The sequence below is a fragment of the Temnothorax curvispinosus genome, unplaced genomic scaffold, assembly GCF_003070985.1.
Source record: "Temnothorax curvispinosus isolate PA1 unplaced genomic scaffold, ASM307098v1 QBEX01013184.1, whole genome shotgun sequence".
Lineage (NCBI taxonomy): Eukaryota > Metazoa > Arthropoda > Insecta > Hymenoptera > Formicidae > Temnothorax > Temnothorax curvispinosus.
Genome location: NW_020222964.1, coordinates 103,609 through 131,062, shown reverse-complemented (window position 1 = coordinate 131,062; position 27,454 = coordinate 103,609). Strand labels below are relative to the sequence as shown.

The 27,454-nt window shown below is 40.4% G+C and overlaps 3 protein-coding genes across 6 annotated transcripts; 2 read left to right on the top strand and 1 right to left on the bottom strand.

The window, feature by feature from the left end:
• Positions 1-237: 237 nt before the first annotated feature.
• LOC112463420 lies at positions 238-8,726 on the top strand. Its single transcript, XM_025029827.1, has 17 exons — positions 238-919; positions 2,195-2,336; positions 2,413-2,552; positions 2,678-2,776; positions 2,889-3,002; positions 3,108-3,497; positions 3,915-4,187; positions 4,259-4,504; positions 4,586-4,715; positions 4,789-4,944; positions 5,021-5,450; positions 6,387-6,515; positions 6,593-6,856; positions 6,953-7,127; positions 7,217-7,402; positions 7,493-7,612; positions 7,699-8,726. Exons 1-17 carry the CDS (start codon positions 722-724, stop codon positions 7,858-7,860), a joined length of 3,354 nt encoding a protein of 1,117 aa, XP_024885595.1. The 5' UTR covers positions 238-721; the 3' UTR covers positions 7,861-8,726.
• A 1,244-nt stretch (positions 8,727-9,970) lies between these two features.
• Positions 9,971-13,396, top strand: LOC112463423 (probable asparagine--tRNA ligase, mitochondrial). 2 transcript variants are annotated; one of them, XM_025029835.1, is made up of 4 exons: positions 9,971-10,305; positions 10,690-11,264; positions 11,385-11,832; positions 12,602-12,738. In XM_025029835.1, exons 1-4 carry the CDS (start codon positions 10,177-10,179, stop codon positions 12,638-12,640), a joined length of 1,191 nt encoding a protein of 396 aa, XP_024885603.1. In that variant the 5' UTR covers positions 9,971-10,176; the 3' UTR covers positions 12,641-12,738. The 2 variants fall into 2 exon arrangements, with proteins under 2 accessions (XP_024885603.1, XP_024885602.1); XM_025029834.1 differs by having other exon boundaries at positions 9,974-10,305; positions 12,598-13,396.
• A 603-nt stretch (positions 13,397-13,999) lies between these two features.
• On the bottom strand, positions 14,000-25,971 carry LOC112463422. 3 transcript variants are annotated; one of them, XM_025029831.1, is made up of 17 exons: positions 25,819-25,971; positions 24,218-24,446; positions 22,454-22,579; positions 21,767-21,949; positions 21,457-21,678; positions 21,213-21,317; positions 19,666-20,878; positions 19,092-19,203; positions 17,664-19,019; positions 17,325-17,567; positions 16,885-17,237; positions 16,536-16,794; positions 16,214-16,440; positions 15,728-15,969; positions 15,593-15,607; positions 14,760-15,267; positions 14,000-14,672 (listed from the first exon to the last, which is right to left on the bottom strand). In XM_025029831.1, the coding sequence occupies exons 2-17, from the start codon at positions 24,383-24,385 to the stop codon at positions 14,332-14,334; spliced, it is 5,673 nt and encodes a 1,890-aa protein (XP_024885599.1). In that variant the 5' UTR covers positions 24,386-24,446; positions 25,819-25,971; the 3' UTR covers positions 14,000-14,331. The 3 variants fall into 3 exon arrangements, with proteins under 3 accessions (XP_024885599.1, XP_024885600.1, XP_024885601.1); XM_025029832.1 differs by having other exon boundaries at positions 19,092-19,200; XM_025029833.1 differs by lacking the exon at positions 15,593-15,607.
• Between the last annotated feature and the right edge of the window lie 1,483 nt (positions 25,972-27,454).

The window sequence follows — 27,454 nt, the reverse complement described above, 5'->3', positions numbered from 1 at the left end:
ATTGTTTAAACCCCTCTCTCTTTTTTCTTTCATTTTTCATTCCTGCCCCAAAGTCTTCTTGATATTTTTAATTGGTCCCAAACTATTAATCAATAAAGAATTAATAATTCTATCCACTTTAACAAAGTTGCGCAAGTTTATACTTTTGACGAGCTAATTGCCGATTGACTTTAATCGGCGTTTGATCAAATAAATAGTCACCCTCTATAGAGTGTCGAGGGACATTTAAAAATGGCCGCAGTGTCGGCGCGTTAGGAAAACGCAACTGATCAACGTCGTCCGGGATACCGCCAGACCAGGATACAAGCCGACGTGTTTCTCGATATCGCAACGAGTCACGTCGATGCACGGACGACGTTTCTATTTATAACATATTCCCGATTCTTTCGGCATCGTCTGCCAAGTATTTTGACGTAAGACCAAGCCGGACGTACGTGATTTCGCGTCATCGAGGTAAAGAACACGCCGTGTGGGGATCGCGTCTCCGATCTTTCCGCACGGTCGTTCCGCCGAGGGTTCTTCCGACTCCTCTCGCTCGCCACCCGCGAGAACGTTTCGCGTCCGTTCTCGTCCGGTTTCCCCCCGAGGAAGTCCAGGAGTCGTCGCGCGGAGTGCGCGGACGGTGTCAGCTGTGCGGTGAGGTTAAGTCTCATATAGTCTCGCGGTCATAGTCCCGCACTCTCTCTCTCGAGAGAGAACGCCTCGCGCGAGGGGAACGACGATGTCGCCCGGTATCAACGGCGGCGGCGGCAGCGGTGGAAACAGCGGCGGAAGCAGCGGCGGAGGCGGAGCCCCCCGCAACACGGGCACCCTGCCGAAGAGCAATCGCAGAAACGACAGGAACCGGGAGCGATCCGCGGCTAATCGGCAGCTCGCGAACCGCCCGGCTTATTACGGCTATCCGCACTTTAATAACTTGGTAAAAATCCATCAGGAGCTTTTTGCTCCCCCCAGGAGTTTGTTTTCCTCGTTTTGTTCAGGTAGACCAAGGTAGACTGTGAGATGCACGTGCGGTCCACGCGCATCGACAGAAAATGAGACAAAATATTGTATTTTATGTATATGTTCTTTTAGTTAATTATCTTTGCTGGTTAATCTTCCTATACCCGCGCATGGGTCTGTCAGACCGACGATATACGTTTGCCTTGTTTTTTTTTAAATGGAAAACAAGGCAAACGTATATCGTCGGTCTGACAGACCAATGCGCGGGTATAGGAAGGTTAAAGGAAGCACATTGTTATCAATATTCTGAGTTGTTTGAGCTTTATTTCGTGCAATTTGTAATTTTGGATCTTATTCATTGTACAGGTGTCACTTCCAATTGTAGCTTCAGTGGTCTTGATCTTGACATATGTTGTTGAAGTCACGGTTCTAGTTTTGTTTCGCATATAATTCATTACGTTACAATGGTTCCATATGGTTGTCCACGTGAGGTCCGTCCCACAGCGTTCGATGCTTGCAGGGCAAAAGGAGGTTTGTTATTGTACAGTTTCACAATGCGAGTAAGGTCCACCTCATATCGCCCAGTGTCTGCACCGTAAAGTAGTCTATTATTGTACGTACGGTTCACGGTGGAAAGTTGGAAACCCATGTGTGAACTGGTATAATAATAGACCTCGTTTCACTCTGCGAGCATTGGGCAGTGTGGGATGGATCTCGCATCACGTAGAAAGTTTGAAATTCATGTGGAATTATTTTATATTAAAAATAATCGCTGTAGAGCTTTCGGGCAGAAAAAAAATTGCAAGTGGTATCTCTCTCTGTATAATGAATAAGACCCATAATTTTTAATACTTGCTAAACATTTTATTTAATTTATTTATAAGTTATCGAGCATATATTTAGTTGTCGATGAGTTATATATGAATGAGTAACGATGAGAGAATAATTGTGATGGAGAGATCGAAAAAGGAAATGATTATAAATAAGTTGAATTCTAAGTTGAATGATATTTAGTGGGAGAAGACGCCCGAAGCCTACTCCGATAGAGATACGCTATTAAGCCGCTCTCAGCAGTGTCGAATTCGGTCTATTAATAGGCTGTAGAGTGGTGGGGCGTTTCTCACTCTAAGAATACATATCCACGGAGGTGAATCCGCAGTAGAGCTCTGCGAGCATTTCTTCCAACACACCCACAAGCCCATTTCCGCTCTACGTCTGCAATACTTTAACGCTAAAAACGTTTATATATTAGTGTCAGCTGGACTGGCAAGTAGCAAGTGAATGCGAGCGTGAACCAAGAGTACCGAGGGAAACGAAGAACAGCAACACGAGATCAGCTTCTTCTCAACTGCTTTCTTCATACTTTGCTACGTACCAAGACTTACCTGATTTTGGTGAGCGTATATATATATTTAATTCTACCTCTTGTGTCGTGTACTCAGTCGTAATTTGTAATTTTACTTGTCGCAGCATCGCACAACTCGGCGAGACAGTGCAATTACAGTACAGAAGACTACACCCCTTGGCTAAAAATGGTACCATTTTCTGATCCCAGAACTCAGTCACCGTCGCGATTACAGGGAACGAAGCCCTCCAATGTGAATAAGATGGTACTATCCTGTATTCACCGCATCTAAATATTTCTATTTTAAATTGTAGTTTTTTTCTGTCATTTTAATTTTATTATATAATTACATAATTTTTTAAAAATTTTTAATTCTATTTTTTTTTCAAGCCCGATAGAAACCAAGTAGAAAGTCGTTTAAATCAGATCAGAGACTACATCAGAGTCACTGCAACAATGATAGACTCTCTTAGTCAATCCTCTGATCCTGTGAGTATCATTTATGCACAATAGTATCGCAAATACTTTATTTTATATTGTATGTAGAAGATTGTGTTTAAATTACTTTTTATTTGTATATTACAATAAATGTATTTTATAGCGCGCACAAGCTCAGAGCGAAAAGTTAAGTAGAATGGTGGACGATCTTCACGACAGTGAGACTAAGCTCTCCAAATTGTTGGAGCAGTATCATAATCATGGAATTTCTGACGAGGTTATTAGTCTTTAATGTTATATCGAAATACACACACACACACATATTGATTTTGTCAAATTGAATATCTTATAATTATAATATTTTGTGCATACGCATATGTAGAACGGCGAAAATGGAGAAATAGATGAATGCGGCGATGCTAACAGAGAGATCCAATTACGGAGGAATATGGAAGAATATCAGAACAAACTCGCGCAGTTGCAAGAGCAGCAAGCCAACTTGGCGGACATGCAGATGTGCGTCAGAGAAAGATTGAACAAGGCGCGTCAGGCGCAGCAAATGCTTCTGCAACAGGAGAATCAGAATACGCCCAATTCCGCTACGTGGGAAGACAACCGTGCATCCCTTCCGAGTCCTTCTAATGTCGAGCAACTTGAATCGGAAACTGCGGTATTGCGAGGCAAATTGGTGCAACTACAGACAAAGAAGAAACAAATGGATCATCTTGTAGCGGAATTACAAGCCATAGAGACGTCCGATAGAGGCAGTTGTGTTAGTTTTTATTTTTATTTCATATGATACAAGTTCACTTAGACACGTACTTCACAAATATGAAACTTATATTTCTATATACTTTATTGTATACATACATCATATCCAATCTTGTCCTTTGTTGACTACAACTAACTGTACTCCCTTCTAAGAAAGTATACAGATGTCTGTCGCTTGATATTCTTCCTTAGTAATACTAACAGTTCTGCGCGACATACCAGTGGGTACAAACGTTTTATGACCGCTGAAGACATTCTTAGTTAACTTATCGTTTTATCGAACTTTTCGAATCTTATCGGTGACGATGAGGACGATACGGAACCATTACGCAAATTTCATATTTGTGAGATTTTCTTATTTGTGATTTGTAAATTATATTAATCATTCGTTGTTATCGCATTTGTATTAATTGTCCAGAGCTCGGAAGGTTCAAGAAACACAATGAAGGATAAAGCCGCGGAATTGGAGACGATGAAAGCGCAGCTTGCACATATAAAGGCTCTAATGGAAGACAGTACGAAAATTCGCGATTCTATCGACTCTTTTTCCGAACCCGAGCAGGATATCGACGCGCACGATGAAAATGGAACAGATGGGATTACCGAGGATATGGCAAACGTTCCGTTTGAGAGAAGCAATGATGTCAATCAAAAACTTCGATGTTTCGAGTCCAACATTTCAGATATACGGGTAATGTCGACAATCTCACAATAATATAATTTTAATATGATGTACACTACAGCACTTTGCTCATTTTCTAGGCGCTGACGTCAGAGCTTAAAGAACAATCGGCCTTGCTACAAACTACGCGAGCCGAATTGCAACAACGTTTGAAACAACCATTGTCTGCAACTGCTCACCCTGCTTCTTCGAACTGCTCGTTCTCTCGTCCACCTCCAGCGCTTGTACCTCTAAGCGCAAACGAAAAGAAGCAGAGTTGTAATGCCAGTACGGAGAGTCAATCTAAACAAGCAAAAAGAAGTCAACTTGAAGATCTTATAAGAAAGGTTTACAAACTTTATATTTTTTTTATGTAATTCTTATGTAATCACGCATTTATTACATACATATATCTTTCGAATAAATAGGAACCAACACAGCCTTCCAATATGAATCGGGATATTCAGGCGTTAGATCAAAACAGTCAAAGGAGCTCCGGTTCGCAAGCTAGTCATACCAGCACACCTGCAAATATCTGGCCATCTTCTGCCGCTGCAGGTAATTATTATTATTATTATGTACTATGACAATGATGATATCAAGCACTCTTTATCTTGCATATTTTGCATAGGTGCAGGAGGTTCTAACGAGCAGAGCGTAGACGGTGTATCTACGTCAGAAAATTTATTGGATATCGGTCCACCTGCTGCTATCGAGAATGGCGGAGTTGTTGGAAATTTATGGGCCTGCCCTGTACCACCTCCGTCTATTAATCAAGGACAAACTGGTAAAGTGTCATCTTGAAGATACACTTAAATCATTTTTAAAAAGAGGGAGAAGTTAACGTGTTTCTTTCGTTGCAGCCACGGTCGAGTATTATCGGCAATTATTATTGGGTTCACAAGCTCATCAGTTGCAAATGATGGGTACGACGATGCAACAGTGCTGTCAGCTTCTGTGGTCGCAGCAACGCGAATTGCAATCCATGCGCGCTGCCATTGCCGATTTGCAGCTGCGATCACAAAATCAGGCTCCGCAACGCGCCAACAATGCTGAAAATTTGGAGGAACATTCTAATCTGAGCCGTAGCGTCCACAATCTCGGCGACACGTTGGACGCGACCTTACCTCCCAGTTCATCCTTACCGAATCTCGTGTCGCTACCTAATTCCTCAGCGGCATTATCGCATACTCCGATAGTTAGCTCTAACTCGCAGCAGCAACAGCAGCAACAATTGAACAATCAAGTTCCTCCTGGTAATAGAGCGAATAACTACTGGGATAATTTTCGAAGGTAAAAAGATTGACTCATAAGTTGACGAATATGTGTCTCGTTAGTTTTGATTTATTAATGAGTTAATTTCAATATTTGTGCATTGTAAAACGGTAGACTTGTGAAAAAGGCAGATATTTTATTGCGTATATCTACTCTTTCATAATTAAATTTTTACCTGACTATAGAGATTTTTTCTAAAAATATACTTATTATTAAATCCGATTTCAAGTGTGATTACTGTAATAGAGGAAGACAGATAAATATGGAATATTAATAAAATTGTTATTAAAATTATTATTAAAATAAAATTTATTAATATAATCACTGATTTTGATAATTGCGCAATAGTGACAATAGGCGAACATTAGAAGATCTGTAATTACTATTCCATATTTTTTCTACTCCATATTTGTCCATGATATTTCATAGTTGCCAGATTGATCGCATCCATTTTCCATTTTTCTGTAAATCTAATGTATCGCATTTCATTTAGTAATAAACATCACAATCTACCTTTGCAACATTTTCTGTCTTATACTTCTTACTCTCTTATCATTACCCTTGTTTAAGAGACTGTAATAAGCACGTATAGTCTATATTATAAGTTCAATTACCTAATCCGGTGGTTACAAACGAAAATAAATAAGGAAAACGATTGTTGGTAGGTAATACATAGGTATGTAAATGATTTTGGATTGAGATTTGGATAGTATCATCAATGTATCTTTCGATGACTAATATTAAAGCATGTAATGACAATGATTGTGTTAACATTGAAATTTTATCTTGCGATTTAATAGCAGTTTCAAGTCCTTTTTTAAAATTTTATAATAAACCTTTTTGATTAACGATTGGTAATTGACCTTTATGAGATCCACGAATTTTTGCCTAAACACAAAAATATATACGCCACACATTTGTATTAATATTATGTATATATTTTTAAATTTTCAGTTATTCTCGACAGAATCTGCTCTCAGGAAATGTGAAGACAATGACTGATCTTCCAACGGCTATAGCAAATTCGGCGTGTTCCGCAAACACGACTAATACAAGCGGAAGCAGCGTTAACAGTTCGTTAATGTATGCAATATAAAGTTAATTACATTGACAATTAGAGTATATATACTTCTTATGTAATATCTTTTATTTGTTTCTAGAAAAGATAAGCGGAATCGAGAACAGGGGTCTGACAACTTACCTCTACCATTAATCGGCGCGGAAACGCAATATTCATTGAACCTACAATTGCCAAATTTACAATTGTCAAATTTACAACAACAGGATAGAGAAAACGCTACTATCCGCAGTAATATCATAGCAAATGAGGTGTCTCAACAAGTCGATAATCTTTGGGAGGAAGCTCACAGTTCTTTCCGATTACCGTCTGCGATGAACGATGATAATCTTTTTAATAATTCAAGGTTTGAATTCTTTTTGAGATTTCTCAAATGCAATTATTATGTAGTTTTTATACGTATTCATATATAAAAATATGTTCTCGATTTTACAATAAACAGTTCAGAAATGAAGGAGGCAATCAGTTCGCTCATCGCAGTGAACAGGAGGCGACCCGATTACTTAATAATTATTTTGAGAGAGATTAAGGCTATTAGCGAGGATCACAGATTACGACCTCATTTGTTAAGATCGTTACGTGCATTACAGGACAAACAAACATTAAATAATCCATTGGTTAGTATATGATCTGCAGAGTACAGTATGTATCTTTATAAATCATTCCATATAATATTAAATTAGCTATCAACTAACATTTGTTGCAGAACGAAGCACCTGACTTAACTCCAAGCGAAAGTTGTCAGTCTAGCGATGAAGACTCGGATATCGGTGCGACCTTTACTTTGGAAAATCATGCGTCCATGATGGAATTGGTTGCGACGTCTCATGTAGACACTGCCTCTTCTCCAGCTTCGTCTCAAGTACCATTAATAGAACATTTGGAAATAACGGTAAATAATAATATCAACAAAGTAGAAAAGCTCGAATATAATATATTACAGAGAAATATTTCTCTAAATTATAATTTCTAATATTGTTAGGGAGCATTTCCACTTGACTCTGCGAGTGCTGTCCCTTCCGCTTCTAATGCTAAACCCGGTTATAACGAGGATTTAGCGGAAGCCGATCAATCGAGACCTGAAGCTTCGGGAAATCAAAAAGTATATCTTTTTTTCTCTCTCAAATTTGTTTCAAAACTAATTGTAAGTGGCAAAGTAAATATTAAATATGTTATATGCTATTCCAGCTTCCTATTAGCCATATGGATAACGAAGAAGGGCAAGAAGAAGCAGCGTCTTATCCGATTACTGCAGAGGCAGCTACTCCTGATCTTGAAAGTCTAGCTGCCAAAACTGAAGACGAAAGAGCGGAGGATACCGGACTTGACAATTTTTTCAGATTGCATTGATTAGATTGATTGATTGTGTGATACGATACTATTTACAGCTATTTTAAGCGCGATATTAAAAAGAAAGTAGACACGTACAGTAATCTTTGATAAGGTATTTACTTACTACTGCTTCCGTTTACATAAATATTGACTAATAAGTGAAGTCTGATATGAATAGCAAAAGATGTGAAACATTTAAAGCTCTCGCTAATATGCCTTCAGATTAGAAGGGTACGCAGGCGAGATCAATTATAAAAATAAGTTTACATTATATAAACACGTATTACACCAATTTATGCAATGAATACATATATACAATCCTCAAGGAGATATGAAATCGACTAGCGTAAAAAATGCGAACTATGTAGATATTGGCACGTGGATAAAAATCCCATAAGGTTTAATTATTTACGTCCTATGTATCATTTATAATTATATTTAAACAATGATTATTTATAAGAAAAATATGCTTGTTTTACAATTGAGCCATTAAATTGCGGTATTACATAATGAGCGTTTTGCGTTTTGCATAAGTAAGCGAACAATAATCTATGATAAATTTTTACAATGGACTATTTAATGAACAATACCAGTGACATGAAACAGGGTATTCTGAATATGTCCATATTCTGAACTCGTTGAGCTATAGAAGCTTTAAACTCGGGAGAATACGGAGTCTATTCCCCAATTAAGAGATCTAGTAAGGAACCTATTTTAGTCCAACAGTTAATTATCACCCAATCACAATTGAGAACTCTCTCAAGGCTTTTAAAACTTAAAAAAATATATCGATTTGCTTACTCTGTTTCAGTTCGCTAGTTTTCTTATTAAAACGATCGCATATTTAACAGTTTAAGGGGATTATTTTTATTTTTATTTACTGATATTTATTGTGCCAAAATACATAACTGAGTTTTTAAAACCAATAAACAAGTTTACATTTTTCTATTTAGCTCGCTGTGAGCTCATTTGAGCTTCTCTCAGGAATTCTGTACTTTCAGGTAAGTGGAGTTTATCCTATTATCGTGTATTAAATATGTATAGTTGATCCGCGAACGAACCTGTTAAATTATTACAATATCGGTTGTGACCAGACAAAATATTTACACTTAAAAAAATTATTTTTTAGAATGCGGTTATATTACACATTAAAATTTTATAAATCGTAACTTTCGGTTATCCAAAAATTCAATAAAAATGATTATTTGGAGACACGAATGAATATCGCCATACGTAAAGACATGTATAGACAATAAAAATAAATTTACAAAAATTATATTGTTTTTGCATTATTAATTTTAATTAAACTTTACCACGAATATAAAATCTTTAACGACAAATAATAATCGAACTATTTTTTTACTATTTTTTTATAATTTTCACTTTAACCTCATAATTTATATAATATAGTTATTTCAAATATAATTAGCATTCGAGCAATTCATCGAAACATTGGCCGCGTTAAGCAGACACAACTGTTGAGTTCGTCTTATCAACACTCTGCGTTGATTGGTTGGTTTTAAAAGTAAGAGCCACGCACGTTCGACTGCTACTCAGCGGCTTTGGTCTGCTGAACGCGCCCAATATTGTTCTAGCAATTTCACTAATCACTTTTATTCATATAATATTTTTTGTGTATTTCTATCTATAGACCATATTTCCAATAAGAATGAATAATGCACATTTGACAACATTTGAACTACGGATTCGTAATAACAAGATTTTAGCCAAAATATCGAATGAATAATCTTATTCAATTTAGGATATTATTCTTAATCAGTAAGCTCATCTGTAGTACGCTAAAGAGCCTGATTTTGTACTTTTGCTCTTAAAAATTTATAAGAAATAAAATACGGAGTTAAAGTGCAGTTTAACGTGCACTTAGGGCCAGTTTCACAAGTGTCGGTTAACTTTTAATCTTAGATTAACTTACTCTTCTTCTTTTTCTAAGGGGGACGTTAGAAGGAGATGAAGAGTGAGTTAATCTAAGATTAAAAGTTAACCGACACTTGTGAAACTGGGCCTTAGTGCATAAAGTGCACCTGTCGAAAACGTCACCCGGGTGACACGGATATACTGCCTTCTCCTTCTAACTCGCTAAGATAGAAAGAGAAGGGAGTATACTCGTGTGCACTCGGGTGACTGTTTCCTCCGAACGCAGCCAATAAAGATGCGGCTTGGATTCGCCTAGCTCGTTCTCCACAATCTCCATCCGCGCGCAATCCCGAAACCCGACGCATGACGACTCCATTTTGAGCTTACTCGTAAATACTCGTGCGCGAAGCAGGTATTTTTTCCGGGATCCGATTGTTGGAAGTTGTACCGCCCTCGGAAATGCTCACGAGGTATATCGGGAGGCTGCACCCGCTTAAGGCGGACGTCGTCAAGCGCGGTGCGCACAAATGCACGTCAATTTTAGATACGGCGTCGAGCGAGGCGATTGGGAAGCCTGCCAAAGTACAGGTTAGAGCGTGCTTCTATTACGCGAACTTTTGTCGCGTCGCGGACCAACGCGAAGGCTCGAGGGACGTCCGAAGGGTGTCCGGGAGAGATCACGCTGTCTTCCAGACAGCTGTCGGCCGTCACTTTCGGACGTCCGTGGCGCTTGGAACGATATTGCATAATTAATAGAGACGGAAAGTTCTGGACGTTGTTCCATGACTGTCATTATCTTATGCTTATCCATATTTACAAACTTGACAGATATATTAGAGTTCGGTTGCGTTTGAAATTAACGTTGACTCGGCGTCGCTTTCCGTTTCGCCGTCGCGTCTACGGCTTACAATTGAATCCACCGGCTTAAACTTGTTCACTCACTCACAGACATGTATTGATCTCCATACCTAGGGCTGGGTACGAGCGCTGCGGAAAATGAAGGACAACGTCTTCGTCGACATATCCGACGGATCAACGTGCGAAATGTTACAAGTTGTTATGCCGAAGGCGATCAAGCCCGACGAGCTGCGTTACGGCAGTAGCGTCAGAGTGAAAGGAGAGCTGACCTCCGCACCTAACGGCAAAATGGAGCTGCGCGCGACCGAGGTACGCGTGATCGGCGCGTGCAACGTATCCGAGGATGGATATCCCTTCGCGCCGAGAAAGAAATACGATCCGGACTATATCAGGCAGTATTTGCACTTGAGGCCGAGAACGCGTGGCTTCTCTAGCTTGCTGAGACTGCGCGATCTCGCCAGCGCGGTAATCGGCGATTATCTGAGGGATAGGGGCTTTGTAAGCGTGCACACGCCGATGTTGACGTCCAACGATTGCGAGGGCGCGGGCGAGGTGTTTGTCGTCAGGCCGCAGTCCAAAGAGGTCGTAGAAAGTATGAGGAAGGAGGGTCAAACCGAGGACGAGATTTACTTCGACACCGCCGCCTTCCTCACTGTCTCCGGACAGTTGCATCTGGAGGCGGTAGCAAGGTGATTAAGTTCTTTGATTGCGTATTGTCAAGCGACACGTATCTCGCTGCGCACATGTATCTTTTTTTGCAGTCGTCGCTAAAATCATGGGATGCGAATGTATTGTTAGGACTTTTTCAGAGCCCTCACAAAAGTGTACACTTTCGGACCTACGTTCAGGGCAGAAAATTCAAAGTCCAGATTGCATTTATCCGAGTTTTACATGTTAGAGGCAGAGCTAGCGTTTCTCACGTCTATCGAGGATTTGATGGAGGAAGTTGAGCTTTTAGTGAAGCGAGTTACCGAGCGAATGATTGAGAAGGGCGCCTCGGATCTGCGTGCGATCGGTGCCCTAGACCCGCAATGGTTGAACAAAACATTTGCATGTTTAACGTACGAAGATGCGCTTAACGTGTTAAATGATAACGCGAGTCAATTGCAACGACCCCTCAAGTATGGAGAGGCATTCACGAAAGAGCACGAACTGTTTTTAGTGCAGCATAATGACGGGGTGCCAGTGTTCGTTGTTAACTGGCCGAAAGAAATTAAGCCATTTTACATGAAAGAATGCGCGGACGATGCATCAAAGGTGAGCCAGCAAAAAAATAATGCGCAATTTTTAAGAATATATGTTTCCCACAATGATATATAAGTATATTGGAGTGTCCACTGAGTCGGCCGGCGCGAGCCGAGAGAGAGAAAGAGAGAGAGAGAGAGAGAGGTAAATAGTTGGGCTAACTGTCTTTGTACACAACTTGTATGACAAAGACAACTGCAGGATACGCGCAAGCGTCTTGTACAAGAGAAAAACAGAGATCCTAACTCGTCAGGTGCATTCATTTACGCAGGACTGCATGCAGAAACACATCACCCGAGTGCTAAAAATCCTACAGCATAAGTTACGTGTACCTACTATAGATTTTTAACACTCGGGTGATGTTTCCGCACGCAGCCCTGCGTAGACGAATGCACCCGTCTATTTATCTCTGGATTAGGCCTGTTCGTTTTATGCTCATTTCTCCCAATCCAGATTGACTTCAATCTCAGTTTAACTTACTTTTTATCTTCTAATTCTTAGAAGTAGGAAGAGCTGAAAGGAAGTTAAAATAAGATTAAAATTAATCTGCATTGGTAGAAATGGACATTAGCTAAACTTTTTGCACAGTTCATTTTTTCTCTTTTTCTCTCCAACGTGAAAAGAAAAAGAGGAAAGATAAGCCATGCAAGAAGTTTCAGCTAAAACGAAGAGGCCTATTGTTTTCCGTCCACGAGGATACCATGGCAGTGCACACTCCAATATATTTATATCTCACAGTGGTTTGCTATACGTATCTTATACATGTTCTTTTGAAAGGTAGCAGCACTGGACCTGCTGGTGCCAGGTGTGGGAGAATTAGTAGGAGGCAGTATGCGTGAGGATGATTACGAGAAATTAGAGCTGAAACTACCTCCCACGGGGAATCTCTCGTGGTATTTAGATTTACGTAAATATGGGAATGTACCAACAGGTGGCTATGGAATGGGTTTTGACAGGTTCTTGCAATGCGTCTTGGGGATCGGCAATATCAAGGACACCGTGCCTTTCCCCAGATGGCCGCACAATTGCAATTTATGAATAAAGTTTTCAGGGTTGTTGTATCATTTAATCTCTCCCCCCCTAACAAAAAGAAATGCATATTGATGCAACAGATTAAGCCATCTCCCCAATGGAAAAACAATGTCGCATATAATTCATATAAGAAATCTTTTCTTAAATTATTGGAATGTGCATTTCAGGTTTCTTGAGATGGATACGATTGCAACCTGATCGAATAACTTTCAAAATTTTTTCGGGATAAAGTTTCAATGAGTTACACAAGGGTTCCATTTTGAATGCAGTTTATTGAATATTGAGACATACAACGAAAATATTAACTTTTTATCAATGTCTTTATTGTTTCAAGTATTCCTAGTTATGAATTCAAATCCGTACCCTAAGTAGCATCGAATCTATAATTATAAAGGATATAGTAGAAAGGTTAATTAAAAAGAAAGTCAAACCTGTAATAAACAAGTCTTCTTTTATACAACAAAATAATGCATATCTAATTGCGGTAGTCCTCGTCATTCTCGTCGTCGTCATTGTTTTTCCGTTGATAGTTTATATGTATATTACAAGTAGAACCCATATATATCACATAATTTGTACACCTTGAAATGACTCGCCCCCTACCCCCCAAAGAACTCATTCATCTCGAAGGAGGTTTGCCCCATCCTACACAAGTACAAATAGTACATAACGTTACAGGTGAGTGCAAATTAACAATCAAACTCACAAGTACAAACGGTACTCGAAAGTTTCTAGTGAGCGTAAAAACATCATCAAACTTAAACAAGTACAAATGGTACTTGAAGTTTTCAGTAAGTGTAAATCATCGGTAAATCTTCGTGATGGTTTCCTTGATCACAAAAGCGTCTCGCTAAATAATACATTCACTCACGCAGGAATGCTACTACAATCTTCCTAAATTACACGAAATATGTACAGCTTTCTTTCTTTCCGCGTTCATCGAGATGGTAATATTCGGGATATATTCACACTTGCACGCATTTCACACACATTTTTTTCTTTAAACTTGTACGACGTGACTGAATTCGATGAGAATCTAATTAAAGGGTTTCAGTCCGTGCGTTCGAATAGACTGTGTATATGCAAGAGTCACGTAGTAAATTTAAATTAATTTAATTAAATTAATTTAATTTAATTTAATTAATTAATTTAAATTAATTTATTTCATAATAAATTAATTTAAACTTACTAATTTATGTAAATTTATCTAAATGAGAAGAGATAAAATACCCTACGAGGACAAGCGTGGATTTTAAAATATCCATGTGTATCCGTGTGTTAAAATATCCCATAGAACGAAAAATCTTTCTATGGAAACTTTTTTGAGTTACATCATCACGCCGTACAAGCTGTACAAAATTATGATGTACAACATGTAAATAAGCTAGAAATAGATCGTGTTCTATCTAAGCCTAAATCTAGCACTTTATACACTGTGTCGTCGCATGGAGACTCATTTTCAAACTTTGTACACGCTATTTACATAATAGAACAAAGTCCTGATAATTCCTGCCCTTTTTCTACGGGAGGTAAATTCGATAGCTTCCTACCCTGCAAACTCGGTTTAATAGAAGCTGCCACTAACGGCTGTTCCGCGTTTTCCTCTACGGGCGTCTCAACCGCTACCTTCTCCTTCTCTTTATTCTCCTCCGGCTCTTTGTTAATGTTCAGCGGTTTAGTAATATTGATCTTAATTCGCGATGGAGCCGCGGGAATAGCCGCCGGTGTCGAGTCCAATTCCACGTTTCCGTCGATGGAGCTTTTCACTGCGGCATACGTTGTGTCGACCGTGCCAGATTCAGTCACAATTTGTTCGGGATCTGAAGAGAAATCAGAGTATTATAGAGACGTGCTTGCGTGAAATAGAAAGTAGTTTGTTTACGATAATCTAAGACCGACACACATACCTGGTTCAGGTTCCATAGGTTCCTCTTTGACTTCCACGTTGGCGAAATCGAACATTTCGCTGTCGGGTTGCTCGTCAATGTCGTCCAGTGGCTCCTCTTTAATTTTAATATTCTCAAGAGGTACGGTTGCACTTTCGCCCGGAGACTCATCTTCTTTGTTTATCGTAGGCGCGTCTTTCTCAACATCCTCCATGGCACCTTCGGTATTCTCATTGACACTTTCTTCATTTTCTTTCGTCTCCGTATCGGTCTGCGGAGCTTCAGTGTTCTCTGTGTCAACAGGCTTCTCTTTCTCTGACCCAACAATAGAGTCTAAAATTTGCATCATGTTTATTTCCACTTGATTCAAATTCTTCGTCGACTCGAGCTGCTCCTTATTCGACGTTTCTGCATTGGGCTCTTCTTGTTTAGTTTCATTTCCGGGCGTTTCTTCGGAACATTCTACCTTATTTTCCTCAACTTCCGAAACTGCCTCCTCAAGCGCCAAAGCTGACTTTTCTAATGCTCTCTAAAGTATGAACAATAGATCAAGATTATTAAAATCGCACAAGTTCAAAGATGCCAGCAGTGGTGTAAATAAATACATTATTTATATCAAAACCAATTATATGTGCGAGTGAGAATAATTATACGACGACATGTATGGAGAAAAAATTGTGAAATATTCAACTCCTTCAGATGCATGTTGTTAAAAAATAAACAATCTCTCGTATATGTTTTAAATAAACGGAAATATTGCGTGTATAAAGTAACAGTTACTTGTTCTATTACTACGAGCAATAAAGCTTATAAATGATGTGCCATGAAGGTGAATTATTAAGAGAATCACGTACCGCTAGACTTTTTTCCTATTTTTTTTTTGTAAGAATGTAACAAACGTTGTTTTGTTAATGGAATACAATATCGACATATCAATATCGACAAAATTTAAATCTATACATCGATTAGAATAGGGAGACACCACAAACCTTATAATCCTCTAGACACAGCGGATGGTAATTCTTGCTCTCGTAATTAACTGCCGGTCTCAAATGCCACTCCTCCTTTTCCTCATTATAGAACTGCTCAAATGCGTCGTGGCACACTTGGCATCGCGATTCTTCGTCGCTGCCGGTCGGCACGCTGGGCTGCAACGTTTCCTGCGGCGAATCATCGGTAGCCATACCTTCCGTTTCTGCCGTCTGTTTCTCAGTCTCGAACCAACTTTGCGCTGAAAGAAAGAAAAAACGAGGCTTATAAGATAAAAAAGCGACGAGGCGTCAGTGTAGTCGAGCAATCGAACACGCCTGGTTTCGCTTACTCTTATTAAGTTATACGAGTCTTACGCTCCGAATATCCTCTCGCTCGTTTGCTGAGCTAAATACTGCCGCCTACAATTCGGCTAGCCTGACATTATGTTCGAATTTTTGGAACTCTTTGAGTAACGCGTAGGAAGGGTAAAAAAATATACGAACCTCTGTCCTCCAAATCTTCGATCTCCTCAAACTGTATCCAATCGCTGACATCGTAATACCAGGGCCGGGAATGCGCTTTTCTCGCAGAGTCTCGTTCACGCCTGTTTTGTCTAAAGTGCCAATCCAGATGGTGGCTGTATCGAGTAGCCAACTCAGGTGCGAATCTGGCGCCACAAGAACTGCATTGCATGCCACTGTACAACGCTGTTGCGATTGCTGGCTGTTTACTGTAAAAGAAACAGTCGTTTGATATCCGAAATTTGATCTTGTCTCATTTATATATTACGAAGGACAAATACGACGTCGATAGACGATAACTTACATCTTGAGAGTTTCCGGTTTGTCAAAGGACACTGGAGTAATTTCAGTATCTTTCTTCTCTTCTTCCTCCTGTTTCTTTTGTTCCGAGAGATTGGGAACGATACCAGTCTCAACCAATCTTTGGAACAATTCGCTCATATTCAGTGGCAATGTCGGTGCTGGTGCGGACGGATTTTCCACGGGTTCGGCTTGATACGACAAACCGGACGACGGCGCCATCGCTGATGGTAGAACTGACGACAATATATCTAATTGCAGGTCTAAAATTATATCAATAATTATTAAATCATAATAATTTAACAATTAAAGAATTATAATATAGAGAATACGTGATGGAGTTAATTTTTCACCTGGCTTTGAAGTAGAAGTAAAATCTAGACCATCCTGCGACGTGGATTCGTGTTCTATAGCGGGCAATTGGCTTGGCGCAGGGGCAGTGTCTATCTTCGGTTTTTGGGCTACTATAGGCGTCGCTGGTGGTGGCGATTCGCTGGGACCTTCGCCTCGCATTCCGGTAATTTTAACATGACCAGCACGCACTCCTCTAGGTAATACTGAAAACCTAATAAAATGCTTCTTGTCTCTGACAATAATAGGCTTAGGTAATCCCCCAAATTCGACCTTAAACGGTCGTCCATTTAGAAGAACTGTTTGCAATGCATCCGTGAATTCTAACGTATGAGGCTTTCCCTCGATTTCAAATCTGTAAAAGAAACAAGCATGATTACAAAAGCGCACATTTATGATGTAATTCTTTAAATCATTCGCACGCCGCGGGAAATGTACTTACATTTGTGGTTTCGCGTCTAGAAACACCGGCACCATATTGCGTGCATTGATGATAAGATTAATTTTCGCGACTACGAGATCCGTTCGCTTCACGGTGCCGATCTTAACTTGCGGCGGAGGACCCTCCAGTTTTACGCTGACTTTTTTCCCGCCGAGTTCGATTGTTATCGGCATACCGCCGAAGTAACACTCGTACCAGCAATCATCAACGTACAATTCTCGAGTGGGTGCTCCCAATTTGATCCTGAAAAGACACAAAATTCGCGATATTATTGCAATTCCGAATGTATCGCAATATTTAGAGTACAGTTCAAGTAACATCTGGATATGATGTACCCACCTATGCACCTCTCCCTCGTACATAAACTCCTTGTATTGATCGTTAAATGCGCAAGTTATAGTATCTTTCTCGTCAATCAATATTCTTCTTATGCCGTCCTGGAAACCGATCTCTCGTGGATCGTCCCAGTTCATGAACACCACACCGGTTTGCCCGTAATAACGAATCTCTCGCGGTATATTGTCAATATTTATGGACTTCATGGTATCTCTCGCTATCTCAGCCAACAGTTTCGAGTCTGGCGGCGGCAATTCGCGGCTGTGCGAACCCGGATTCTTCGAGTTACCGTAACTTTGATCGTTATCCTCGAGGTCGTACTTGGCGGATGTGTTCGGCGATACGTTTCTGCCAGACGTCAGAGGTGGCATGTTTGTCATAAGATTACTCATTGGTCCGTTGTTCATCATCATCGCGGGATGACAACCCATCGCCATAGGAGAGTTTGACATAGGTCCCATTGGTCCCATTGGGCCGTTCGGCAAAAGATTCGACATGATCGGCCCATTAGGACCCATCGGACCCATCATACCGGGTCCTAAACGCGGATTGGGTCCCATATTGTGATTGAAACCGCTATGATACTGATAATCCGGTCGCATCGGCCCGAAGTGTCGCGGATTCTGCCAAGGACCGACAGGTCTCATGTCCGAATTGAAGTGTCCTTGCGGCCCGCCGTACGGTGGCCCCGGCGGATGCGCCCACGGTTGTTGCCACGGCTGATTCTGCCATCTCGGACCGTTCGGGTTTCGTGGTATCGGATGCTCCTTGTTTCGCATCATCTCCTTATCGTTGGACGGGCTGAATGTCGCAACGCGATCCCCGGGGCCAGATATGTCCATGTTGATACCCTTCTCCCATATCACAGTGCCAGTCTCTTTCTCCTTACGCTGCGCCGCCCGCAATTTCCGGTCCTCGCTCATATGCAATACTTCTTGTATCAAGGTGTTGTACTGCGTTTTTGTGATCGATCCCTGGTTCAACTGCTCGGCGGCTTGCTTCATTATTATCTCAATATTTCTATCGTCATTTCTCTCGGGCTTATCATTCTCCCGACCTCTGCGCCCTGGCCTGGTGTCCTGTTCCTCGTTCGATAACGTTCTTCTTCTCTCTTTAGGATCATCCGGGAGCTTGTTATAGAGTCTAAGACGTCCTAATCTATCCCTATTACGGTCCCTCTCGCGCTTATCGTCGACGTTGTTAACTTGCTTATCTCTGTCATTCTTCGTGGGCGTCTTTAACTTTGCCCAACCATCTTTTCCATCCTCCCCGGAAATTACGGGCGGTGGAGGCGTCGGAGGTCGACCGGCTTTAGGATGCGTCAACGTGCGCAAATCCACGTCTTCATTACCGAATAATCTGTGAAATATAAAGGAAGTCTTGCAACTTATTGTACACGTGAGATTAACGTAATTAATTAACGATACATACGCGTCAAATTTCTCAGCCTTGGTTTTCTTCGGTGGAGTCGCCTCTACACATTCCTCACTACGTCTTTTGTTAGTGTTAACCGATGGTAATACTCGTAGATCTAAATCTTCTTCTGGAAAAGAATTCAAGATAGAGTAACTTGTGCGAGACAAATTTATCACGAATTAACTTAATGTTACCGTTTCTCTTTTTTATCATATATCCCTAATGCATTTCGGAGAATAAGATTTTCGGGCAATATTTTCCTGAAGAAATGCACGTTAAGAGATTTCACCAAAGTAATTGGAATTATATAAATTTTGAGCGTAAGAGAAGTTAGTACAAGTTGAAGAATACTACTTTTTAAAGATATCACCTGTTACAGTCTTGCAATTGCTACCAGAGATGAAGCAAACATTGTAGTCACCTTTATGAGAAAATATTCAAGACAGAATTTTTAGCAGTAACTAGAGAAAGCACGTAGGAAAATTGGTAGATACTCTTACATGCATAATTGAAATAAATGGCAGATATTCATGAATAGTGTTACTGGTCGTTACATATAGATATGTGTTGCCAAACACTGTTGACTCACTCTTTTCGGATATGGAAACAGCGGCTCCAGGTAGAGACAGTGGTGCCCTGAGATCTTCGTCTTTGCTAGAGGATTCCAATGTTGGCTCGGCAGCGATTTGAGTATTTCCAGCACTGGCTGGGGAACGTTCCGGACTAAGACTGTCGTCTTTATTTCGTCTTACATAATTTCTCTGTCTAGCGTTCGGCCTGATCTCTTTGAATGCGGGTGGATGAGGAGGAGATACTATCAGCGATCCAGATTGCTCCTCCTCAGTAACACCACCGGAATTGTTCAAGTTCGAGCTCGATTTCGCGTCGTTACGCCTGGGGATTCTATACGGAGGACTTGGACTACGCTTTCTCGATTTCGTATTTTTCTTGCGGTTTTTCGAGGCTTGGAAGGAGGATTGTGGAGAGGTACGTGAGGACGGTGAACTGTCTCCGCTGTCTTTCTCACGAGATTTTGACCTAATCGGACTCGAGTCTCTGTCGACTTTCGGAATCTTACTCGGACATATCTGAGGCTGTTTAGATCGCGACTTATTACCTAATTTCCTATGCGACGACTTGGAGGAAGTGGAAGACTTGTCAGCCGAAGACGAGGAAGAGCCGCGCGAGTTCGAGCTCTTCGAGTCTTTCGACTTGTTGACGTCACTACCTCCACTTCCTCGATTGCCCGTTGATAATACTGAAGACGAGTTATTACTGGAAACCGATAAACTCTGGCTGTTCTTGGAGTTGTTACTGTTTAGGTTACCACTACTATTACTATTTAATCGAGGATCTTTCTTTTGACTTGTTCGATGCAAGACAGCATCTTTATTTATGTTACTACTGAAATTTTTATTATTGCTATTATTATCAGCATTATTGTTATTAATAACGTTTAATAACGTCGGATTATCGGATCCGGCAGGATTCGCCGGAGGCTTGTTGATAGTTACAGCCGATTTCGAAAGTATCTGCTGTTTTAATTGGTTTGAAGTTACAATTGTATTTGCCACTTGCTGCGTTTGACCTTCACTCCGCACTTCTTTCGGACTGGTCGTACCCGGTCGTTGTCGTGGATTTACCGTTGGCACCGCCACATCCTGAACAGCAGGAGTGGGCTTCAAACGTGGATCTCGCGAGACTGGTTTAGCCGACGCTACTGCTATACTACTAGCTGGTGCGATTCGTGGACCGTTGTTTGTTCCTGCGTTCTTTAAAAGCGATGCCGTCGCTGCTGGAAACTATAAGCAAATAAAAATGTTATTAATCGTAACTGCTAATATTCAACAATTATATATATGCAATGTCGCATGATTCCGTACAAAAGCGATAGACTCATAATTTCGGATTTGATCTCATGCCATATATATATTTTTAAATTCGTAATCTGTGTGAAGCGGATCTTTAATACTCTAGAATAAGGATTAGTGTGTTAGTAACCCATTCTCGAAAAAAAAAAAACCCCATTTAAAACCCTCAAAATTACGAAACCTTCAAATTAAAACAGACCAAGGTCCGACTCGAACTGTGGAACCACAGGTTTCTTTAATTATATATGTGACATATTTAACTTACTTGTTTTGCTACTTGTTTTGGAGTTTGATTTGGCACTAGAGGTGCTATAGATTTCGCCTGCGTCGTTGTCTCCGTAGTTGGCGCAACATGTGCAGTGGACACAATCTATAACAACAGAAATATATATATCACTATTCATATAAAGAAAGCCCGGCGCAGTGAAGCGTTAAACTGCGAACAAAAAAAAACTATAACAGAGTCTCAGTTGATATCTATTTATAAAAACTGACTAAGTAGAACTTACCACTTCTGTCTTCAAGCTTCCAGCTTGTTTGTCAAGCTGCCTCTGCTGTTGCTCTAAACTCGCTTTAGCCTGCAACAATTCTAACTCAATTTTCTTCTTTTGCAATTCTAACAATTCTCGTTGCTTCTTCAGCAACTGTTCTCGCATGACTGCTTCTGTTGTTGTCGGTTCTCCTGGTGACAATTTAACAGGTGGAACGATTGACGTTGCAGTTTGTTGAGGCTGAAAAAATTAATATGCAAACCGTGATATTATAATAATAATACGTTTTCCTCGCACATATACAATCGCATATATATATGAAACTTACCATTGAAAGAAATCTTGGGTTGACATGTATGGATCCTGAAGGGATGCTAGCGGATGGGATGATTGGCCATGCAGGATCAATACGTTGTACCTGATAATCTAATGACAATAATTTCTGCGGTGGAAATACATCGCTCCACGTTTGTCGCAGCTTCCACATGCTGGCTCTCGTGTTCTCGTCGACCTATTTATGAAAATGGCAATTGGCAATCAATTACGAAGTTAAAAAGAAGCCGAGAGAAACTTTGGCGTGAGATCAATCATTTTAAATTTCGAAGATATCGCCAACTCTTTCGCATATATATTCGATAGAATCTTTTGTTTTCGTTTATTAAGATTTTTCTCAGAATTCGAGATGTAAGTATTTATATCCTTTCCGAAAGGAAAAACCAATATATAAAACTCCGTATCTATAAAGGCTTTCAGAGTTGCGAGGTGAGTTGGATGTTGTATTGATCAAACAATTATCTTATGTCATCGTGAAATATAAAGTGCCAGGCTCTATACACGCTATGAAATATTTCTTTCAGAAACTTCGTGGAGTTTGTAGTTTTGCTTCATTGCGTGCGGATAGAAAGCAAAGGTTACTCCCGGTCAGCGACAGATCGTCAATCGCGAGGAAGAAGTCGCGCTTGTCCCTGATGATATTCTGTATCGGTGATCTTATGAAAACAATGAAGATATTTACCTTCTCAAACACGCCGCAGAATGTGTTTACTATGTTTTGCGTGAAGAGATTCAGATAGTCGCCATTCACATTCTTGACAATCGAGTCGATGAGATAGAGTACCGGTAACTTGATGTCACTTCTCACCTAATGAAACACAACAATATGCACAATACGCTACCTCACTAATTACTTAATAAGGATTACTTAAGCTATTATATGTGCGCGGTTATGTAAAAATATCTCAATATACATGCACATTCTGGAGTCATATAATGATTCCGAAAAAATATAGTTTCTCTTCAACTACATATTCTTTCAATTTGAAGTCCATTTTTCCTTGGAACAGCTTGATAGGAAGCCTAATTACGAAAGTGCTTAACGTAGAAGATCGAGGCTCTGCTGTATTAAATTTCAATAGGATAATTTCGCAAGGGTAACACACATAGTAAAATCTTATATTTTTCAATTAGTTATAAATATATTTTATTTGTACAGATACTTAAACTGCGGCTGAATTGCCAGTACATTTAATGCTGCAAGTAAAAAAGTGCAATGATAAATAGCCACCTATCAAATTTCCATTGGGAAAATGTCCATTGTAAATTTGTTAAAGAATGTATAGCTAAGGGAAGATGGATATAATTTCGGAACACTTTGTACATGAAAATGAAGGGTACAGGAGAAAAATGATCAAATTCCACTTTTTGTCGAAATTGATCACGCTTGTCTTGTGGCATTTTCAAAGAACCTTCATCATTCTTATCTGTTTTGATCGAGAACAGTTACAATTCATTGAAAGTAAGGCCGAAAGAATTGTGCCGCGCTGGGGAAAAACGATCATAGTTCACGCGCTTGTGAGGAAGAGCCATTAGTGAACAGCAGTAAACACTAAGGCTGCGTTCCAATATTCACTGCCAGTAAATCTATAACGCACGTAACGTGAACTATCCGATGTCTTGAAACTTAAAACTGGCATTCTTCTCGAAATTACTCCGGATGGACATTGATCGTTTTTCCCCTGTACTCTTCAAAATTCACATATTGTCGAAGTCGATTATTGCATTCCTAAAAAATCGACAAATTCGTGGATAAATTGTATTTTATTCAAGCACGGGTATGTGTTCTTATGTAGTAATATCACGTAGGCATTACATAATCCTAAGCATTTAACACAGTATGTACACAAGCCTTTTATTATATGGTTCAATAAAATATAAATATAAATCAACTGAGATTGGACACGAACGTATCGGATATCTCGACTAATAAAATGTACGTAGCACATTTGGAATTTTACATAAATACAATATTGAAGTCAATAAGTTTTGATAATATTTTATTTGTTTTGACACACATAATGTAATATAACTACTATAAACCTTGGTATAAAATATTGCTTCTTATATAACGCAGTCTCAAATTGTTGCGGGTTTTTTTTTTACACACGCCTTCTGATTTTCTGCCTCGATAAAAAACCTATCAGTTATTCTTTACAAAAATAACACAGGCTGTTTATATCTTTATAAATAATTCGCAAATTGTGCGCGATGCAAAGAGAAACAACAGGCAATATCACATATAAATAGGACCGTTATGCCACGTGACGCAAAAAAAGAATTTTTCGTTATGCCTACAAAAGGAAACTTTGCAATTAAAAATAAAAACGTTAACGGTGAAAGGGGAAAAAAGTCTACGGTTCTACGCGAGTTAACATTGATGCACGAAATTATTAATCCGGAAAAATCCGTATTTTAAGTGTAACTATGGTAGAGATTAGGTAACCTTTTGCAGATGATCCTCGACGGCTTGCACTATCGCTGATGCGTGTTCGATGTTATCTTCGGCCAGCATGGTGAGCATGTTAATAAGCGGCTTACTGTTAATCGTAAGATCAGACAGAGATGAGATGTACTCCTCTGCGACTTCTTTGGACTTGGTTGACGCGAACATGATGCCACTACGAGCGGACAAACGCGCGAGACCCTGATCGAACCGAGAACAGGGATTCAAACTGTAACATAAAGAAGGACGTGCACTGTGTAGTAAAAATTTTACCCTTTAATAAGGATTACTAAAAATAATTAAAAAAAAAAGAAGCAATTTATGTATTAGGCAAATATAAGAAAAGTTTTTACAGCTTTTAATTCCCCCTTAGAACAATAATCCATTAAATCTACTTGATTTGATATAAAATAAAATATCTAAATATAGTTGAGTGGATGTTTTTTGACACGAAAATTATATACATACGGTTTATAATTAAAATATATTAAAGTACGTTTCAAGGAAATCGAGATCCTGGTAATCTCCGGCTTTTAAATATAAATGTTTCGCATGCTTTTTATAATTTCACGCGCAACGACGGGTATTACATCATCTCAATTATCTCGCTCGCAAAAATCTGCGTGTTTTTCCAGAAAACCTGTTGTAAAACACGCATCGGCACGAGTCCCAACTGGACCCGCGCTCCGAAAAGTCCTACACAGAATCTGGAAAGCGTTACGACACGCGGCTGGAAGCTCGTAACGTGCCACCTCCCGAAGGAGCGCGTCCTTCAGGACGCCACTTGCTTCCAGCAGGCCTCGAAACGCGCCCCAACGTCGTGTTCGCGCACAAATTATCACCAAGACAAACCGTCCGGAGGGATGATTCACCCGGGGAACGCGCCAATTCCCGCGGGATGATTCACCCGGAGAAGACGGTTCCCGTCGGGAGACGAGAAGCGTACGTCGCGGGACGTCACGGTCGAGCAACGGCGGCGGCGACGGCGGCGACTTTTTGCGGCCGTCCCGTTCCGAAAAGGAAAGCCCCGCTTCTCGCGGTCGCGCCGAGACGAATAATCTGGGACGGGAAAGCGAGACGAAGCGCAGCTGGGCGACGCGTCGCGACACGTTCCGACACGTTAAAGGGACCGCGCGGCTGGAATCCGGCCCGGATTTCGGGGTAACCTCGGGGGGGCGTCGCTCCCGACTCGGGCCGAGGAGGGACTCCGACGACTGGTGTTTACGTAATACCATCCGCGGTCTCTGGACGAGAAGGTCGGCGGCACGTCTCTCCGTACGCGGAGAGAGGAACACTTTTATCGATTTCACTCGCGGTCTCCGTCTCGCGCACCCGCTCTCTCGCTCTCGCTCTCCACCGCGATCGAAGCGGCGATTTTCCCCACCGGAATCCGCGCGAGAGTCCTCCCGGACGCGACGACTCGTCGCCGTCCACCAGGCAGCAGGGTCGCGCGGCCGCGAGGCGTCCAGCGCGCATCTGGATCCGCCGCCGTTGCCGTCGCCGTCGCCGTCGTCGTCGTCTCGCCTTCCGTGTCTCTCTCCGCGAAACTCGTCACCCGTACGCTTCTTTTTTCTACTATCTCTTGACCGACGATTAATTACCTTTCCTCAGCGCATCGCGCGACGCAGGCAGACACAGCCCGTGCGATGTTAATACGCCCCGTACTTGGACGGGATCGTCGAAAAAGGTACGCGCGTCGCACTACACTACCGCTTACGCGAACAGGATCTCCACGTAAAATGTGCGGTGAAATGGCCGCCGCGCATACCATACCACACTGCCGCGACGGGACGGCGCGCGATGTAACGTCGTTTCCCATTGGACGGCGGTGACGCACGAGAGCGGTTGGTCCTCCTCGGGAGAACCAATCGTCGGGCGCGTTTCAGCAGCGACCGGCGTCGCTGCGATCGCTCGTGCAACGAGTCACGTAAACTCGTTTCTATGCCGTGAAGTGCGCCTAGAAACCGAAACAAGCTTTTGGCGAATTTCTCCCCGTACGACACGTACGACGCGGCAACACTGTGCAACGGTGCGCGGACGGCGGCGAATCAATGCTCCGCTTTCCGTTCGAACGAAGGATAATTGGCTACGGGAGTGAGAATTTAGATGCCTGAAATTCATCACGAAAGGACGCTAGGTAAAGTTCCCAGATATGCAAATTCTCCCATTGGTCTCCAGATAGATATCGGATACATTCCGAATGTCCCAAAATTTTATGGCACATATCGAAATGTATTTGAAAATGTTACATTTCGAATTGTATTTGAAAATTTTCGTATTTTAATAATTTAACGTCCTAACGAGTTCTAATAAATACTCGTAGTTGAATGTGAAATTTAAAAACATGTAAAAGATATCATTTCTTTTGAATATATTTTATTGTGCATTAATTAATTAATAATAACGCGTTAATTAACCAAATAATACTGTTCGCTTTAGAAAAGATAAGACTGTAATCGATCCTTTAAAAAATATATCTTTGTTCTACTTAACATTCGAAGAAAATGGATTATTTTATAATTTTTCTCCATATTATAACGTATATTTTTATGTATATTTCGCGTTACGATCGATATCACATCCTTTTATTTCAGTAATTTAAATTCCATGTATATAAAATCTACATACTCATCTACTGGAAATATTTTACTTTAACTTTGTAAATCGAGATTTGCAGAAATTTGAGAAATACTTGTTATGTTAATATAACGAGTATTAATCCGTGCGCAAATGTGAACAACGTTTATATATTGTCTAGTATCTGCTATGGATGTAAAATCTATATATGCATCAGCTGCAGTCCTTTTTCAAAGAAATTTAATTCTTTACGTTTTTCGAGGGAAATATTATCGGAACAAAAGCTATTTGTTTTAAAATACCTGCATAGATGTGATTAATATATACATATAGACATAGATATTTTTTTCTTTGATTTTTTTATTCTTTGACATTTAATTATTGAGAGAATCAGTATAATAGAAAGAACCTCTATCTATACTATAACTATAACATTTTTCTCGAAGAAACTTGTTCCTAAATCTTTGTAGATAATTATTTAGAAATATAAGAAGATACATATTTCTTATTTTATAATTAACATCGGTAAGCTATATTAATGCTTGTTTATTGCTTAATGTAAATTACAAATTGATACAGAAATTGATAAAAGTATCGTTTAAAAATGTTTTTAATACATATGTTGTGCAATGGCGGCGCACAAGTAAATAAATTCCATTT